Source organism: Vanessa atalanta, chromosome 20 (assembly GCF_905147765.1).
Source record: "Vanessa atalanta chromosome 20, ilVanAtal1.2, whole genome shotgun sequence".
NCBI classification, from domain to species: domain Eukaryota; kingdom Metazoa; phylum Arthropoda; class Insecta; order Lepidoptera; family Nymphalidae; genus Vanessa; species Vanessa atalanta.
The window spans coordinates 8,091,986-8,106,495 of NC_061890.1; the positions used below are offsets into that span (position 1 = coordinate 8,091,986).

General features: G+C 32.6%; 2 protein-coding genes across 3 annotated transcripts in view; one reads left to right on the plus strand and one right to left on the minus strand.

Moving 5' to 3' along the window:
• Window positions 1-4,897, plus strand: part of LOC125071973 (zinc finger CCCH domain-containing protein 13) — an 80,306-nt gene extending 75,409 nt beyond the window's left edge. For both annotated transcript variants that reach the window (XM_047682424.1, XM_047682425.1), the window contains exon 7: window positions 2,744-4,897. In XM_047682424.1, the coding sequence (XP_047538380.1) occupies window positions 2,744-3,960 (1,217 nt within the window). In that variant the 3' untranslated portion in view covers window positions 3,961-4,897. The remainder of the gene's footprint in view (window positions 1-2,743) is intronic.
• Window positions 4,898-7,359: 2,462 nt separating this feature from the next.
• LOC125071780 overlaps window positions 7,360-14,510 on the minus strand; it is a 35,795-nt gene continuing 28,644 nt past the window's right edge. Inside the window, exons 5-8 of the mRNA XM_047682148.1 lie at window positions 13,516-14,352; window positions 10,157-10,360; window positions 9,041-9,162; window positions 7,360-8,738 (exon numbers count right to left, since the gene is read on the minus strand). Coding sequence (XP_047538104.1) covers window positions 8,491-8,738; window positions 9,041-9,162; window positions 10,157-10,360; window positions 13,516-14,352 — 1,411 coding nt within the window. The 3' untranslated portion in view covers window positions 7,360-8,490. The remainder of the gene's footprint in view (window positions 8,739-9,040; window positions 9,163-10,156; window positions 10,361-13,515; window positions 14,353-14,510) is intronic.

Genomic DNA, 14,510 nt, shown 5'->3' on the forward strand with positions numbered 1-14,510 from the left:
GCATCGTGTTAAACCCACGATTTTATTCAAAGGCCACCCTAAATACTCTTCCAATGTAATTGATAGTAGGGCTTTGTACACGTCTGGGTAGTACCATCACGTATTCTACCGCCAAACAACAATACGTATCAATATAGAATATATCAATATAGAAGCATACACTTACTTATTGATAGTCAAATTAAACACTACCCCCGGTTCGGAAAAGAAAATACCCTGACCTGAGAAGATCCGACGAAAGAAACTCAGCGGGTCTTTCTTTATTTTTATCAATTTTATTACTTAATTATATTGAATATGTATAGAAATAGCCAGGATGCGATCGTTTCTTTCGCAAGGTGTGTTTATCAATGATAAACTCACTAATTGTATATAGCTCAATCCGTCTACTATACTATGTATATATACTAGACTTTGTATGGACGTTCTCTATCCGATTAACAATGTTTAAATCAAATTAATTTAATAACTTTCACTTGTGTTTGAAGTAAACTGGAGCATTGTAACAAAAAAAAATGAAATTCAAACTGATGTGAACCTTAAGCAGAAACCATTTGCGCTTTTAAAGCGATAGCGAGTGATAAAATACAAAAAAAGGCACGTGGGAGCTTGACATGTTCTTTTCTATGTCAAAAAGTATCTTTGTTTAAGCGGAGACACTAAATAGATTCAAATAATATTGTCTACGGTGATTAATGGAGGAATACATTTCACTTTGCCTTAATAAAACTTATCTTATTCCTTCGATATTCGCGTCAATTTTAGACACTAATAGATTACTTCGTAAGTGAAAAAGTAGAAAATCTTAAGCGCCAAATGGGTACTTTTGGAAAATGAGGCTTAATGTTATTACATTGAATATAATTTCCTGAAAGTACAATTTTAACTCTTAAGCCTTTATTTCTTTCCACTAACGATATGTAACGTTGTTCGAGATTTTGTTTGTTTGAGATTTAGTTTTAATGGTGCAAAATACAGAGTAGTAAAAATACAGAGTATGTATTGTATTATTACACGCTTTTAACATTATTTAAATATAGCAATTAAACCAGTTCCACGTAACCCATTGAGTTGAAATTTCGCACACCATTTGCTTCTAACAATACAATCGAGTACGTATTTATAATTGTGTTCGTTTTGGTACGTGTATATAAAAACTCGTCTTATTAGTTAGAAAGCGTACATAAAATGCGTAATTTATCTCGTGAGCGTGATACAATTAAAAGTAAACATTATAATATTTAAAATTTTAATTGTAGTGTAAAATTGTAAAATGCTTAAAGCAATAGAAAGATATTCCAAACCGATGAACAACGCTAATGTAGAGATTTAATAAAATTTTAAGAAATATATAATACCGATACATCTTATACATACTTCCTAAAAAATATTTGTGTCTTGTTTATTTATTAAATGCCGATTTATTAGTTTACTCATTGTACAAAATATGCTTGAAAAGAAGAAATGGGTAAACTAAGCGTGCAGTCTTTTTCATCACTCACAATAATCTCTTCTAAGCAACCTCTATTGCAGCTAGAGCGGGACATAAATTGGTCACAAAATGCATTTACAGTTAACTTAAGTCTACTCATCATAATTATATAAGCACTAGCTGCCCGTTCCTACTTTGTACAGATAAAATAAGAATTTTAATAATTTCCAAAACGCAGCGCCATCTATAGTTTTTAATGTAAACCATCCTCTGAAATACACGCAAAAAAATCATCGAAATCGTTCCAAGCGTTTTGGAGGAGTTGAATTACATACACGATCATTTATATATATAAAGATTACATATTGCACACACATATAAAGATACATATATATTAAACAAAAAATAATGTAAGTGACTTAAAAATACGACGTTTGCATCGGTATATGCGAAGAACTTCCAGTACTTATTTTATTTCATCTTCAGTCTACGCCAAAACACGCTCTGACATAAATAGCGTGTTTTAGAAGATATAAACTCCCGTTACACGTAAAAGTCTATTTGACAATAGCCTTAGTGGGTAAACTTTACACACGAGCATGAATATATTATAAAAGTAGGCCATTAGGCTACGAAACCACTTCCAAATATTTTCTTACACTTTAAACGTATACATACAAAAAATTCGATATTTAGTTGAACTTATGTATGTCAAAATTCATTAATATACAATTATTTTGTAATAATATTACACTAGTTTCCGGACGCGGTTTCGTCCGACATTGTCACTTCACTTCACTTATTTCCTTGTTTTTACCAATGAAGACGACGTCTAAGCGTTTTGCACGAACAAAAGCATTCGTATTTATAACATAAATTATCATTCACTGAGTATTAAATTAATGAGTTATTCTTAGTACAGATAAATGATTATGACAATAAGAACAGTCTTATATTGTTATTGTAACTATGGAGAAAATAGTATACATACATATGTACTCTGAATAGTTACAATTTAGCAAAACTATAAAAAAATATATATAATGGATATTTTTTGTATTGTTTAACATAACTATTAAGTTATTTTATACTAGCAACACTATGTTGTACAATACACCAGTTAAAGGTGTGTAAGCTAATGACGTTCCATAATACTTACTTTGCCAGTAAAAGCATTTTTATAATTTATTTAATCTCTTGTCGACAATAAAACGTTTTATTAATTAATAAATACTACTTATAAGTATGGCATATAACCTAACAATTTTGTATATATATTTTTTTAAATATTTTATTTTTTTTGTATTTCAGAGGAAGACTGGGCAGAAAGCACAGCATACCTCATGCACGAAGCATTCGATGCGTCGCCGCCGCGCCGCGTGCCTTCTCCTCGCCGGGTTTCACCCCCTCGTCGTGCTACTTCTCCACGCCGGGCCTCACCTCCGCGCCGAGCCTCACCCCCGCGCCGCGCCTCTCCTCCTCGCCGAGCTTCACCTCAACGTCGTACTTCACCTCCTCGTCGCACACTTTCTCCACGCAACCATGATAGAGCACCCTACAACGATGACTACAATGATCAGTATCGTGACCAGCTAGCTCCGTTCCGCGACCAGACCACTTTCGACCGCCGGTTCCGCCATGAATCTTTGGAGCTTGTCAACAAAGACAAGACAGAGAAATTCGAAGAAGAAACACCGAGCTATCGGCGAAGGTATGTTGCCGAAACCAAACCATCGAACAGAAGCATTGAAAGAGTCGAGGATCGTAGATTCGGCAAACTCCAAAGAGGAGCAAGCGAAGGTAGTCTGAAAGTCAATGACACCTCCCCAAAAGAAAGATTTAACGTTGCCAAGGAAAAATTCATGAACTTGGAAAGGGAAAGATTTAACAGGGAGCTCGAAGCGCATATGGCGATGAGGAGAAGTATGTTAGAAAGGAACAGTCGCTCTACTTCTTCCCCAGAGGAAGAAAGAAGGGATGAGCGACTGGACCGGCACCGAGAATCGGGTTCTCGAAGAGAAAACGACCGCTCACTTCGGGATTTAGAACGGTCTCATAGAGAACCTGAAAGGCGCAAGGAAGACAGGGTCCGCGATTTGGGTGCCGTCGATTTAGGGCAGCGGGAAATTGAGAGACTTCCACGAGTTGGTCGGAAACGTGACGACGGTAAGAGGTACGAGTATGGAACCGAGGAATATTTAAACAGGATCGAACCAAAACCGCACAGGGAAGAATTCGATCGCTACAGAGAGAGAAGAGAATTGGATCGCCGTATCGAAGAGGATGAAATTATTGAGCCAGTGATTGAAGAACGAAGGAGGGATTGGACCGATAGGCAAAGAGCGTTCAGTCGTTCGCGTTTGTTAGACGAACAACGTCAGTCTTACGTTGAAGGTGACAGAGATAGGTTTTTCGAAAGGGACTACAGAGACTTCCGTGACCTGGCCGATCGACAACCGCCAAACTACCGACACAGTTACGCGGAACCAATACCGAGAGGTCGCCTCGGGACTGTAAGACCTTACTAGAAATGCCATAATAGATTTTTAAAAGAACTTAGTACTTGTTATATATCCAGTATAATTAATGACGTTGATTACATTGTAATCAAAAATATCATACCCTTATTAATATTCGTTATCATTTTGTACCTATAACGGACCATCGATACTGTTTTTAGTACGAAATATTCATAATGTAAATAAAAATAAAAATATTTGAAAACATTTAAACGATCTAATATGTACCTAATAAAATAAATGTTTATGTTTATATACAAAAAGTGTAATAACCGTTTTAATCAACTAGTCTTTTTGTATTACTCTAATATGATAACTACAATGAATTAACATTTATTTACATAAATTAAGCACCGAGTCTCTGACTTTATATAAATTATTATATATTGAAGGTCTTGTTCGATATATAATATTTGTTAATATTTAAATATTTTACGTTGGATGTAAGTTTAACTTCAGACTCAAAATGTACCTTCGTAGATCAGTGAGACATACAATTCCAACTCAACACAAATATTATACAAAATACTCATAAAATGTCACAGAAATATATTTGTAAATATAAATTATAATAACATTACTGATACAACTTAACATAGAGTTAATTTTATATAGTTATACAACCGAAACAAATGTTACAATATAAATTTATAGCATTATATAAAAATAGAAAAAATGTTTAATACCAATAAGGGTTTTTTGAAAGCGTTAAAGGTCGAATAATAGACGTTTTAGTTAAAATAATATATCCCCGTTGGATATAATATATATATAAATATTTGTTTAAGCACAGCATACATAGGGCTTTACGTATAAATGTATAGCTTATTCCAATGGAAGTAGGAAAAAAGATAAACAAACCTTAGATTTAAGTATTTCATGCGATTTGCAACTGAGCTATATCTTTATTTATAATACAACACAATTACACTTTACTACTTATATCTACTTTAAGTTTACTTACAAAATTCCGATAACAGTTTCGTCGACGTTCAAAACGCCATTTTATCGCAAATCCATAGTGAATATCATAGATTAATCAAGCTCTCCACCAATGATTTGAATTTGCTGTCAATTATTGTTTATTTGCCTTTTTTCCTGTTGTGGTTGGAATAGAGTATAGTTTAGAGGGTAATTAGTTTAATAATGCTGTCTTCTTCTTTCGAATGTCAAGTGAATCATGAATGAAAGAGAGTCATTGTTTTAACTAAAAACCCGCTAGACAAGGTTTATAAATGAGGTTGTAAGTCGGTATGTAATATCCGCCAGTGACGACGGTAATGGTAATTTAATTCCGTCCATTAACTCTTTGACAATGTATCTGTGAAATGTTAATAAATGTTTATTGATTATATTGTGTTAGTTTTTATTTATTTATTATTAATTTGTTAAATCATGTTACGGATAGGAAAGCTATTCTTAGTGTTTTTTTTTATATTCAACATGCATGGAAAGTTTTCATGGAAGATATTAGTTTTTTCAATACATGTAATTTTGTAAGAGTAAGTAAAATATTTGAAGTGAAGTAACGGCCTTGAAATATAAATACTATTGCGGTAAGGCCTCCTCTTTTTTAGAAAGGTTTTGAATGAATTTCACCATGCTACTCCATGCCGTTTTCACAAATAAAAAAATACGGAGTATTGTCGATCGAATCTGCAAGAGCGGGACGGAAGAGTGAAATATACGCCTTCCCGCTCTATATGAAGTAACTTACAGAGCGCGTCTTTGAAAATCGATGATCGTGTAAAATTATTAAGTAACAATACAATATGGATAATAACTTTAATGGTATCTTGGTATAAGTTGAATACAATCCCCACACGAAGATTTTACAACCAAGCACGAATTATTATTACTATTTTTATCTGGTTTGAGGGGTAAATGAGTTAGCGTAGCTCCAGGCAGGAGGGACGGATGGGTGGCACAATGGAAATGCAAGGGCCATGACCACTTGCTATTAGGTAGTATTTTTTCAGTTTGCCTACCTATTAAATAAAAAAGCTTATCTAAATGTACATTTAACATAAATTGAAATCTTTAAAAGTTTTAAGTAAAATAATCAAATGAAAAAAAGGCTAAATATGAAACTACAAGGGTTAAGAATTCTTAAGCTCGTGTAAAAGGTAGATCGAAATCAAAATTACACTATTAGATTATTTTTTTGTAAGCCGAAAACGAACTTGTTAATTTTTATAATCTGTATGATTGCACCATTCACGATAGCTGCTAATAAAACAGGCCCCAATCCTTCTAACAAATTGACAGTTCATCGCAATCGAATCGAAACATTATCGTAACTATTCGGCCATGTACCTATTCTACAGATGGAAAATAATGTGTATCGTATCGTAACCGATATAAATAACTAACATTGGTCCTCAGTTATGATTAAGCTAAGGTTATTTTTTCTGAGAAATTAGTCAAAGTTGGATCTTAAAAGAATAAGGACCGTATCATTACGGTTATAATAACTTTATCATTATATTTTCATCATTAATTTAAACAGCAAATAAATTAAGCAGGCTACATACGTCGACATATTTGCTTACATTTCTTGTAAGTAATACAAACTTCCAAATTATAACTTCGAGCATTTTTTGCGCCACCATTTCAAACCCACAAGATTTTCTTTTTCATTGATTTTTTGTAAACCAAGAATTATTAATTTTTATTAGTACATATTGAGATATTAATGTTTACGGTTTACCACCACCATACGATATAATTTAAAAGATTGACAGATACAAATAATTTAAAGGAAACAGAAGAGTTGATTGTATTACAATCTACGATACTAGTTCCTAGGAATCGCCGAAAGAAACTCACTACTAAAATAAAACAACTCACATCACATTAACTTCCACTATATTAATAAACCACTCGATACATATATTACTTATCACTTTAACAGCAAATATCCGTCCTTCCTCCTCAGTTTTTCTCCCCTGTTGAAAATCCCGCGCTTCTCCGTGCCAGGCAGTACCAGCTCGCCTCACCAGAGACGGAAGTGTCGGGAGTGCCACAACACGGTGTCGATAACCGAATCAATAATCATACTTCATACGTTATTTAAATTTAAAAAAAAAACGTATTTAAAAATCAAAGCAGTACTAAATATTATTATTTCAATTAAAATTATATAAGTAAATTTAAGAAATCATGACACTACTAACTCACTGTTATATAATAATTTGTGTATAATGTATAAACATATAATATTATATATAGGAAAACAATTTCTATTGTTGTTAGACATTATCTTTGTAATATTCATGAGTGAAAAAAATAGAAAAATGTAACAATTAATGTAATTACACAATGCCTAATTAAAATAAAACACAATATTAGAAAAATATTTTTAATTTCATAAAACCTGTATTTACAATCGTTTTTATTGCACTCAGAAGTTTATTTAAAATATTGCACGTTAATTGCACAATAGAGTCGAAGGAATCGTTTTATTATAATCTAAAGTAATTCAAATTATACTTTATACTTAATTATAATAAAAACCACGAAACGATATTTAAAGTAATGACATGACTACACACATTAATAAAACAAAGAGGTAATGTCATAATCAAATTACTTAATGACATAATACGCTATTCTCTTTGTATCATTTTGATGCTAAACGTCAATTTGACAACGTCATTTATTTAAAAATTATAACGGCACGTTCCTTTACTCTTAATATTATTTGGTGCAGTGAAACCTTTTTGCGTGACTTCGTAATTCGATATAGAATTTCGCTCTAAAATAAAGATGATAAATGACATCAGTGATATGTATTCAGTGTATTTCATAGTTTTTTTTTAATTTCTAAAATAAATGGAGAAAATTTAAAAATAGCAATAGATATATTTGAATAATAATTATTATTTCGAACATATACAATAAAAATCGTTTCGTGTTGTAAAATTATATTAAAATTAACTGTTAATCGTGACTGAAAGAACCTAACATATGCATAACGGTTATTTTCTGAATAAATAACTACATACATTGTTTATTTATAAAAACTATATACCTAATAAAAATCCTTATTTTTTACGAATAAGGTGGTATATGTGATGAGATACTTGAAAATGTTAACGAACTATTATTAAAACACAGATAAAATATGACAAATTGCACCAAACCACAGAGCATCAATAACTGAATACATATAGAAAATAAATAACTATCTTTACAAAATACCTATGTGTATTCAGTATTAATTTATGCGAAAAATAGCTTGTAAAAAGAAGTGACAGTTTTGCATAGCGCTAAAAACTATTTAAATAGTTCGAAAAAATTAGTAAATTTTAAAGGAAAATATATGTTTATGATAGTGTTTATTAATATTGAACGTTTATATAAAAAATAATTATTAAAGTATTTTGATAATGAACCACGTTGGGCGCTAATATGACTGATCGTTAATTATTTTATATGATTTAAATTTGAATGAAATCCGATCATTTTAGTAAAAATACAGCGATTTCAATGCAGAGTTTATTATATGATCTAAAAGAAAAACAAATAAAAAATATATCATGGGAAATAACCCAATGTATCCTCTAAGCTAGGATTTCTGCTAAGCGGTCTGTGGTCAAACATTCTTGCGAGAGGTGGCACAGGGTGTGGTGATGGCGACAAAGGTGGAGGCCTAGCTCTTCGCCCTCCAGCCAAAGAACGTACATCAGTGCGCTGGGAGAGACGAACATCTGCAAATAAGGCTGCCATCTCCGCGGACTTCTTCACACTAAGGGCGTCATGGGAACCGGCTCCAGTGCTTCGTACTGATAAATAAAAAATAAAAACATGCTGAAATTATTAAAAAAGTTTTTACTTTGATGTTCTCGTGACCACTTTCGGCCACGGTAACCGTTCTCAAGAGAAACTAACTATTTGTACGTGTTTGTGTTAAAAACGAAAACACATTTGCACTGTCTTTTCTAAAATAAGACACCATGACATACATCCGGCTAATCTTCGTATATCCGTCCGTAAATTGGCGTGACATTAAAAGGTCATCGGGCAAGTCGTTTAAAAAAATATGTAAAAAACTCAAAGACAAAGTGCGTCGGGCGCACACACTCACCTGTGAGTCGCTGCATATTCCTGGCGCGCGCGTCCCGCGGCTTGTTCTGTAAGAGCAGCTCGTAGTCGAGCGCGAGGCTGTCGGAGCTGCGCGCGCGGCGCCGACGACTCGACGCGCCAGACCTTACGAACGACAATTGTTTTTAATCAATATTTCAAACGGGAGGCAGCTTAGTGACCGCCTATATGGGTACTAACATTGTACCTACAAAGATCAATACTTTGTATTGTTTTTTTCCGGTTTGAAGATATAGTATAATGTTATGCCTGTGGTTGTCAGCACATTTACTATATAAGGGCTGGCTTATGCTTCTTATTTTATCAAAAATGACCACTTACTATGAGACGACATTATGCTTTTATACGGTAGTTCCTACGAAGATGGCTTACAATGCTATTAGTTTATTTTCACTTGGAACTGGTATTTGTATAGCCTACTCCAGTGGATGTAGGAGAGAAGATAAACAAACCTTAGATATACGTATTTCAGTCGATTTGCTAATAACTCCGCTATATTGTGAGCTACTAAGAGTTTATGATTAATATATCTTTATTTATAATACAACCTTATTACACTCAACAACTTATTTCTATTTTAATTTTACTTCCAAAATTACGATAACAGTTTCGTTGACATTCAAAACGCCATTTTTTCGCAAATCCATTGTGAATAACATAGATTAATCAAGCTCTCAACCAATAATATCGAATCAATTTGCTGTCAAATATTGTTTATTTGGCTTTTCTCCTGTTATGGTTGGAATAAAGTATAATGTTTATAGGCATATTAATAAGAGACGTCCCTTAAGATGCATCTCAAATACACGTCATACTGTCGGTCATTAACTTTTAATAATATTACCCTCTTGTCGTGCATATATAATTCTATATGTTTGCGGAAGTTACAACGCAACATATAAAGTAGTCCAACTTGATCTGGCTTAAAATGTAGCATAAATATATTATGAGATTATATGTATGAGAAATATTCACAATGGTTTGTCCATATGAGAGTATTTACTTTTATCCTATGGAGATTAATATTTAATAAATTGGATTATTAAATTTCATAATAATTGAAAACTATGAATTAACAAACATTTCATTAAAAAATTACCTGCTTCTTGGTTTCCCTTCGTAATCATCGTAAGCTCTCTTCATTCTGTCAGCGTATGTTTTGTTCGAAGGACTTTTCAAGTACTCCAAACTTTGGGAACTTTGCATGACAGTTCTTCTCGGTCCAGTACAATAGCACTTATTGCTGTCGGCGCAGCTTTCTGAGTCGCAGGAGCAGTAACTATAATCACCATCATACACTTCTCTGAAAATAAAGGTAAAGTGCTCGATAAGTCATACCTTCTTTTATTACAAAATTAATACAACGAAAAACTGATTTATTATCTATATAGGAAATATTTATTATAATTCAAATTTTCCACAAACTTTATTTCGCTGGTCGCAGTTAAATCTATTTCAATTATTACAAACTTTATTGCCTTTGTTATAGAAATATATCAAATAAGTAAATGTTTTAAAATTGTCTATGCCCAAATCTCATTGTCTTCGATTAGTGTCTAATATTAAGCAATACTTATAAGCTTAATAGTGATAGCAACAGTTTTTAAAACAATTATTTACCTAACAGAAGTTAAAACGGTGGTGCCAATGGCAAAATAAAGTAGTTGTAGACTGTAACTAAAATATTAATCAAATATCGTACAAACAGATCAATCTTATCAAAAATAAACGACGTGTGAGTATAGATTAAAAACATAAAATTATTTGGCAACTTGTGTAGTGCAAACTCCTCCTAAAATGGTAGTCTATGGTCAGACGTGTCCGTCATGATCAGCTGATTTTCTGGAACATTGTTTTTTTTTGTATGGGTATATTTGCATTTATTTTCTTTTCAGGCATAATATAGAAAATATTTTCAAGATATAATGTGAAATCAGCAGTTGTTTAAAAATTTTCAGTGCATAGACAATAAACTGCTTGAGTCAGCGATCTCGTTTCGAAAGATGACTTGGACACTTGATGTATCGTCGAAAATACTGTTCCGATGTGACGCTTCACAATTTATGAGTGTAAACGCGAAAGTTTGGAAAGAATTGCGCTTCGATCATAAATTTAAACCAATTCGCAACAAATTATATTAATTGCAAAATGAAAATAGAAATAAACGTTCAGCGAAATGTATTCTAAGCGAAGTGCGCGAACATCACTTTAATTTGGTTCAGTAATCAGTTACTCACGAGGCGTCCCGCGCCACGGACGAGTTATGCTCTGATTACTCACGCACATTTCATTTCTGTTCAAATGAGCAACACTAATTTGGACCTTAACTTAATTAGTAATAGGTATATATTTGCTTAATAGAAAGTCACTTTATTTAATTATTTAACACAATCTGCTGGAGATATGCTCTCTTATAAATGTTACTATTAGGCAAACGAAAGCAGGAAGATTTGATAAATTCAATTTAAAGAAAACAAACAAAATATATTTATCTGAGATTTATATCCGAAGATATTCTTTCGATTTTACTTTTATCTAGACAATTTAGATTAAAGTTTTACGAAGCAAATGATATTACACTAAATCAATGAATACTTTCACATACAATAAATAAGTAACTTTTTTATAGATTTATTTCTATTTGGAATGGTGACAGTTTCTGCGTTTGGTCACAACTTAAAACATAGAATACATTTTTTATCTATGCTTTCGGAAAATAGCTCATAAATCGAACGCACTCCGAAGAATGACACTACCAATTTGAATTTATTTTTGTTAATAAATTTTAGTCATAAATCGAACGACAATTGCGAATAGCCTAACAAAAATGTTTAGCTAAATAACAGCCAAGCAAAACAATAATTAAAAAACATAAGTAGATAAAGCATTTAGAAAACTCACACATTTTGCCGTATCTATAATAATATGAGAATAAGAGGACAGAGAGTGCTCTCGTATTTTTGAACGCCATTGTGCACAAGAATGTCTCATTGCCTTTGATCGCCTTTGCCGACATTCGTTCAGGACATTATTAATATTATAAATCAAAAGTGTAAAAGAAAGTTATTTGTTAATTAATCGCTGATAGTTATTTGTACGGTGTATTTACTCGAAATTAATTAATAACGTTTTTCTTTATTGGTTAAGCAATGAATGTAAAACAATACAGTGATGTAAGATAATGTTATAACAATGTTCCCGGTTTCAGCGTAACCAGAAAAGAGCTCAACTTTCCCGCCAAAGTTTTCATTTTTTTTAATGTTGCCCACTTCAAAAATCGTAGCGACAACAATAGTATTATTATTATATTATAGTACATATATTTGAATACGTTAAATAACCTACAAGTTCGATTTACGCTTAGATAGTCATATTAGCTAATTAATTCAGGTTATAGTCTGTGCCACACTACGTTCGATATTCAAATTATTAAACATCAATTTTCCAAATCAAGGAAATCATGTGGATGAAACATATGGGTTTCATCAAAATTTAATGCAGAATAAATCGCCAGGCATAGCTAAGAACATCATATATGGAATTTCTATCAAAATCTGCCGTTATGACGTCAAAAATCTATAGACATAAAACAGCTGTTTTTTGGACTTGTTTTTAAAAATTGTCACTAATTATAATATTTAGAACACAATTTACATTGTCCAATATAGCTTTTATGAATTTGAGAACAGCCGAATGGCTGTGATAACATAGTAAACTACTTCGCGAATTAGAAATAACGCTTTGACCGTCAACGTAAAATTCCATTACTATTTTGCATGTTTTATTTGCATAAATTCACAATCTTTTAATACAACAAAACTTGTTTGAAAGTTAAATCTAATTGCCATAGATAATATATATTTTTTTATTTAAACAACATTTTTATTTCTGCATAAAAAAAAGAGAAAGTCGCAATCATCAAAGAACTTGAATCCTTTTTGTCATTCATCTTAAATATCACGTTGATAATTAATTAGACGATAATAAAAAACGTGTCGATTTAGTCTTTTCGGTTAATAATTAAATATGTATTCGGATAATTTATCATTTATTAGCAATTCACTAATTATATCATTATGATGACAAAATCGAACCGAGATGGCCCAGTGGTTAGAACGCGTGCTTCTTAACAAATGATTGCGGGTTCAAGCCCAGCACTGAATTTTCATGTGTTTTATTTGTGTTTATAATTCATTCCGTGCTTGACGGTGAAGGAAAACATCGTGTGAAAACCTGCTTGTGTCTAATTTCAACTAAATTCACTAACATGTGCCCACCAAACCACATTGGAGCAGCGAGGTGGAATATGCTCCAAATCCTTCTCCTCAAAGGCGTCGGAGGAGGCCCAGCAGTAGGAAATTTACAGGCTATTAATGTGATGATAAAATCATTCACTTGTTCTAACCGAATTTATTATTGTGACTGAATTTTTAATAGTAAATATTATTAATTACTTACTTCGAGCATTCTTTACAGCTTTTCCCTAACAACTTGACTTTCACGGAATCTTGTCCATTTTCAATAGCAGAGCAGTCACATCTGGGCTTGCAATCGGCTTTTAGAGAGCAATAGCATCGATCGATACAACTCTCGGATTCACACTCCGAGCAGGAAACATATCCGCTCGAACTATTTCTGTTTTGACATCCGAGGCGATTGCTCAATGTCAAGAAATCGGAATCTTCCGATGTCGATGTCCTCTCCCCGGGCCTCGAAGTCTTGCCACTTCGCTTTGAAACGTGAACAGATTTATCTGAGCGTTTTGAATTTCTTTGTCTCATTGTTTGCCGTTTTGGAGCGGGAAAATCTGGTTCCTTTGGTCGGAATTGTCTCAAATCGTAGCTGGATGTAGAAACCGAACTTTCGGAAATTTGCTCCTTAACGGTCACGGCGTTTTGCAGTGATTTTATATCAAAGTTGCTATGTTGCTTTTTCTTCTCTTTTTTACGAAAGTCTTTACCAAACGGTAATCGAAAAACCATCCGAAGTCCGTTGGCACCTTTGAAAATTTTTCTTCGCTTGTTCTGAAATGTGCTGTTTCTTCTTAAAATCTTTTTCTTTTGCTTTTTCATTATCGCTTTGCTGTGCTGAAATATTTCATCTTTCGTCAGCGTAACTGCTAATTTTAACAGAAACTCTTTATAAATCGGTTTTAAATCATTAAAAGACATTCCTTCCGGGTCAATTATTGCATTTAATATTTCATCCATAGAATGCAAGTTTTCCTGCACTTTAAATTCATTAAATAGTTCATTAAATCCCAAAGGTGACCCTCCCCCTTTCTTTCCGTTGTTTCTGAAATAAATAAAATTATTTGATTAAATTTTGCAAAACAAATAAATTAAATTCACAATGGCGAAGTTAAAACGATCTGGTTAATTGCTATTATTACACTGGATCAGAGGAATGTAGCGGACGCGGTTGCATTAGCACAATTACATACACGCAAGATG